Below are 5,824 nucleotides of genomic sequence, written 5' to 3' on the forward strand. Positions count from 1 at the left end.
GAAAATTTGATAGGTTTCGAGTCTTCGGGGCAGGATTTGAGGAATCAACCGCCGGCTGGTCCTCCTCCACCGCCGCCGCCCCCTCCACCAGTTGGATACTGGGAGAGAAGGGTTCGGAAACCTCCGATTAGTACAACGGCGCAAAAATGTGATGCTTCAGATAAGAATGAGGAGACTCCGAGGTTAAAGCTGAAGCCTTTGCATTGGGATAAAGTTAGGGCGAGCTCGGACCGAGCAATGGTGTGGGATCAGCTGAAATCAAGCTCGTTCCAGTAAGATTCTCTTGGTTCAAACTTGGGTTCTGCTAATTTTGGCTGGTTTTGACATGGGAGGTGACTTATGGGTTTTGATTGTTGATGCAGGGTGAATGAGGAGATGATTGAGACATTGTTCGGCTGTAGCACGAGCAGTGCAGTTCCAAAGGAGACGGGGAAGCAGAATCCGGTGGTTCCATCGCCAAAGATGGAGAATAGGGTTCTTGATCCGAAGAAGTCGCAGAACATTGCTATTTCGTTGAGGGCATTGAATGTGACCAAGGAGGAAGTCTGTGAAGCCCTTTTGGAAGGTGAGAATTTTGTAGATTAATTGATGCATTGTTGATAAAGTTAACATTTTAATTTACTATCTTGGACATGGATTCTCTTTGGATTGAGCAATAAATCCAAGAAAGTATCACTGCAATTTTCTAGAATTTCGACTAAAAAGACGTACAATCTAGGCTTTGTTGGATTTGTGACTAGTGAGTAGTGACTTTTAGTTATGCGTATTGCATCCTGTTCTGAGAAGTTATCATTTCAATAAATAACAGAAACTTAACAGCTTGCTATTCTCTGTAATTGGTTTTTCTGATATTCAGTAACAGTAAATCTTGAATAAAACCTATTTTATGTAATTACACTCAGCCTGCGTATCTGTGTGAAATGCACCTAAATCCCTTTGTAGCGGGAGTAGTCACATCTATCATGCTGTTCAATTCAAAAATACCATTCGATTCACGTATCTTTAGAAGATTGCCACAATTTATTCATTTTCTGTTCACATTAGATCGTTGTTAAGTAATTTTCATGTTCAATGTGGTTGCCGCTAAATAAAGACCAAAATGCATGGGTCATACACAGAGTACGCATGTAGATATTTCACCAAAATGCACAGGTCAAATTTTAGAACATGTTTATCAATTATGTTCAATTTAGCTGCTACCAAATGAAGCTCAAAATGCAAGGTTGATTCTCGGAGTAAGCACAGATGTTTCCTCTAATGTTATAGTTGGCTCTATAACATATTCCACATAAATTGCCAAGTTTTACCCATATGAACATATTTGTTGACGTTATTGAGTGGTCTATGTGCAAGAATTTTACTTTCACAATGTGTAACCATTGCATCAGTAATAAGTTTAAATGAATTACAGCATGACCTGTTTCAGTATAAAACTCCACATATGAATTCATGTACCATTGTCCTATTTCAGTCTAGAACACCGTGTATGATATACAATTATCGAGATTAGTTTTTGAAACCTATAGGATTATCTGTCATTTTGAATTCAATATGTCTACCTTCTGTATATACTTCCACATGCGAGATTACATGTTTTTTGGTTTAATACGCTTACATTCTCTTCCATTGTAAGTTGTGGTGAGAATTCAGAATTATAATTTAATATTTACAAATTCTACCACTTACATATTTTTATATGGGGTAATTTAGTCAGAAGAAATGACTGTGTTAATCCTAATCACATTTGTCTGAGCTAGTTAGAATCACGATCTAGTTCTAACTGCATACAACTTCTATTGTAGCAGTCGGAGTGATCCCTCTGCATTGTGACACCAAATGCACTAGATGGTAAACAGGTATTTAGTGTGTTACACTTTGCATAGCAGCATCAAAAGTTTAGGATGAAGATTTTCTTATTGTTATTACTGTTGTTGTAAAATGCTATTATAGGGTCTCTTTCGGCCCAGACATACTTTTTCAGTTTAACTATTTGGAAGTTGTTGCACAATATTTTGCCAGAGTTGTACAGTCTTCATGCAAAGATGTTGAATGCAGCATATCAGCATTTCAATGAATAATTTATAGTCGTTCCTTCCTTTTTCAATGAAAGATTATATATAGAAATTATGTCTCTTTATATTCAATCAAAATACTCTTTGTTCACAGAGAACATATTTTACAGAGCTTTCTTGTGCTCTAAGGAGCTTCATCAATTGTGAACTTGTACACCTTTTCCATTTTGCTCCTTCAGTTGGCTAATTTATCTGGATAAGTACTAGTTGACCAAAACAGTTTTTCTAAAGCTCCTCAATGCTTATCCTTTTTATAACCTTTTCTGAATATATTGTTGGTATTATTGGAAGCAGGTAATGCAGAAAGCTTGGGAGTTGAACTTTTGGAGACCCTCCTGAAGATGGCTCCTAGCAAAGAGGAAGAGATTAAATTGAAACAACACAAAGATGATTCCCCAGTTAAGCTTGGTCCAGCAGAAAATTTTCTTAAGGCTGTGCTTGAGATTCCATTTGCATTTAAGAGAGTGGAGGCAATTCTTTACATTGCCAATTTTGATTCAGAAATCAGTTACTTGAAGAAAGCGTTTGAAACTATTGAGGTAAATTCTTCATTGGTTCTTGATTGGCTAATCTTACCTCTAATGTATGTTGCATGGGTATGGGTATGGGTACAGGATGCGACAAATGTAAAAAGTAGGGTACGGGGAGACGGCTATAAAAATATTATACATTGAAGTTAATAGTTCGCATGAATATCAATATTTTTTTAATTCACATGTTATGAGAATTAAAATTCCTCTAACATTTTTATGTTTCTTTTATTATGTGGATTATAAATTGTAAAAACACTCATTTGTTGAACTAGACACGCAAATGACCACTACAATCATAGTTTGGAACCCAACGAGTTTCAAGAATTGGATGTGAATTGTAAGATTTATGTCTAGGAAATGTTGACAAGTGTTCTAAATTAAAACATGTATTGTTTAATTGAGCACATGCCCAAATAAATGCATGCATATATGCAAGGAGCATCTGGGAGTTTGGGTGCAGGTACGTGTCGGTACGGGTACGGGTACGGGTCGGTACGGGTACGGGTACGGCTTCAAGATAGAAGTACCCAGCTAACAGAACCTCTAATTTTTAGGCACTTACTTCAGATGATAACATATAATGCACAATGATCAGTTGATGAGATCAAATAAATATTATAAGGTTCAGGTTACTTTGGTTATGAACAAGATGGGTTCATTGACCACAACAACCATGTTTCCAATTGAGAATACAGTGCATGCTAATTCTAGTACAAATTAGTCAAATTAATGATCTGAAGTTCTAAGTAAAATACACGGAGCACTGATCAAGGATCCAGAAGTCTTGACTTAAACAATATAGTACACCACCTGATATGTGCTCTATTACTTGATCTGAACACTAGTAACTTGATCATCTACTGTTTTCACTGTAAAATTAAAGATAAGGAATTAGATGCTTTATTATCCAATTGATCTTAGATGCCACCTTGGCTGTACTTAACATCAGTGACAAGATCTGTCTTTGATGCTGCCTTGGCTGTCCAGCTTTCTGACATATCATTGAATTTATCAAAATCGTTCCAGCAATAGTTACAACTTTAGATATTTCTGGTGAAAGATGTAGAACCTTCAATCAGATAAATGTATTATATTAAGCATTTGGAATTTTAGCAACTTAGCAAGGTTTCAGGTATTATATTCTGAAGTCATCTACTAAGTTATAGGCTTATAGCAGATTCTCTTTTGTGAGAAGAGTTTTGAGTAGTTGGCCTGGTTAGAAGTTTTACTGGATGTCATGTAAGATCTCAAGTACTTGCATATTCACCTGCAGTCAGAATCGGTACAAGTTATGATACATTTCTGCAAGTTATTATTGTCAACCCTTGTTTTATGCATGTAAACAGGGAGAGTTGCATCACTCTTGTTTGTTCACTGAAAAACAGAAAATTTGTAGACCTTGTCTTGGCCTCTTGTGGCATCCTTTATGTGTACTATTCTCACATGCATTGTTTGAACAGCTTAAAATGATTGATATATGATAACTAACCTAAGCAAATAAAAGACGACAAGGCTTAATTTTGGTTGGCTATGTAAGCTATATTCTGAATTATGTAAATTTCTAAAAGCATCAAAACAATTAGGAAAACAAAAAAAAACATGACCAATCTTTTGCAATTTCCAGGCAGCCTGCGAAGAATTGAGAAGCTGCAGGCTATTCCTTAAGCTTCTAGAGGCAGTTCTCAAGACTGGAAACCGCATGAATGTTGGAACCTACCGTGGTGATGCTCATGCCTTCAAGCTTGACAGCCTCCTCAAGCTTGCCGACATCAAGGGCACCGATGGCGAAACCACCCTTTTACACTTTGTCGTTCAAGAAATCATCCGAGCAGAGGGATCTCGCTTGTCTTCTACTAAGACGCAAGACAACACTCTTCGTGTTGATCTTGAGTGCAAGAAACTTGGACTGAAGGTCGTTGCAGGCCTAGGTGGTGAGCTCGGCAATATCAAGAAGGCAGCTGCCATGGACTCCGAAGTCCTTAGCAGCTACGTCTCAAAACTAGCTTGTGGCATTGGAAAAATCACAGATATCTTGAGATTGAATAATAGTAGCAAACAGTTCCAAGAAGCCATGAGTGAGTTCTTAAAGAAGGCAGAGGATGAGATCATTGAGGTTCAGGCTCGAGAAAGCGTTGCATTATCTTTGGTCAAGGAAATAACTGAGTACTTCCATGGGAATTCAGCTAAGGAAGAAGCTCATCCTTTTAGGATTTTTATGGTGGTTAGGGATTTCCTGTCGATTCTAGATCGGGTTTGTAAAGAGGTAGGAAAAGCGAATGAGAGAAGTTTTGCAAGCTCAGTTTGCCAGTTTCCAGTGCCTGTAAACCCCACATTACCGCCATTGTTCCCTAAGATTAATAAAGCAACGATACCTGAAAGTTCTGATGATGAGAGCTCATCATCATCTTCATAGTTCAGTCGCTAGCTTCAGAGGGCCTTTTTTTTCTTTTTTCTTTTTGAAATCATAAGGCAGGGTATTTATATTTTTTCTTTTGCTTGTAGAAATTGTTGTAAGATTTTCGAAATTGTTATGGTTATATATGTATGTATAATGTTTTTATACAATGGAAATCCTGCTGCAGAGGAATGATGTGGAGAAGTTAATACATCTGGACTGGATATAAGGTAGCTATATCAATTTCATTCCTGTGACCAAAGGAGTTAATACATGTATAATATTTCTTATAATTCAAGGAAAATATTTGAATTGCTCATATCAGTTCTGTTAACCATAATTTTGCGAACTGCGCCGCGTCCTATATAGTAGGCTACTCCTATATCAATGGCTTGTTTAGGTTCACATTCTTGACAATAGAATGTGAGATTTGGAATGGACTATGTATCATAAGAACATTGTCTTGCTTTTCTAAGAGAAGATAAAACTAGTTTATCACTTTTAGTTTCAATGATCTGATTTATTTCTGGGATAATTTTTTAATTTCTTTTATGTGACGTCCTTGTTTTCACACATGGTTGCAGTCTAACATGAACCCAGAGATGTCAAACCTACCAGGCACCCACATTGTGCAACAACAAGCTTTACCAATCACAACAATATCCTCTAGTGGAATCAAAATAAAGTGCAGGTGCAAAACAGACAAAAGAAATAAAATAACTACAATAGACATAATATAGAAAAAAATATCTCATAAATAAATCAGGTCTCAATGAACAACCTGAAATACATCTGATATCCAAAATGAATAAATATGTCTCGAC

General features: G+C 36.7%; 1 protein-coding gene across 1 annotated transcript; it reads left to right on the forward strand.

Moving 5' to 3' along the window:
• On the forward strand, window positions 7-5,215 carry LOC109825479 (formin-like protein 1). Its single transcript, XM_020392338.1, has 4 exons — window positions 7-272; window positions 363-565; window positions 2,367-2,611; window positions 4,230-5,215. The coding sequence occupies exons 1-4, from the start codon at window positions 238-240 to the stop codon at window positions 5,016-5,018; spliced, it is 1,272 nt and encodes a 423-aa protein (XP_020247927.1). The 5' UTR covers window positions 7-237; the 3' UTR covers window positions 5,019-5,215.

The sequence above is a fragment of the Asparagus officinalis genome, chromosome 10 (assembly GCF_001876935.1).
Source record: "Asparagus officinalis chromosome 10, Aspof.V1, whole genome shotgun sequence".
Classification (NCBI taxonomy): domain Eukaryota; kingdom Viridiplantae; phylum Streptophyta; class Magnoliopsida; order Asparagales; family Asparagaceae; genus Asparagus; species Asparagus officinalis.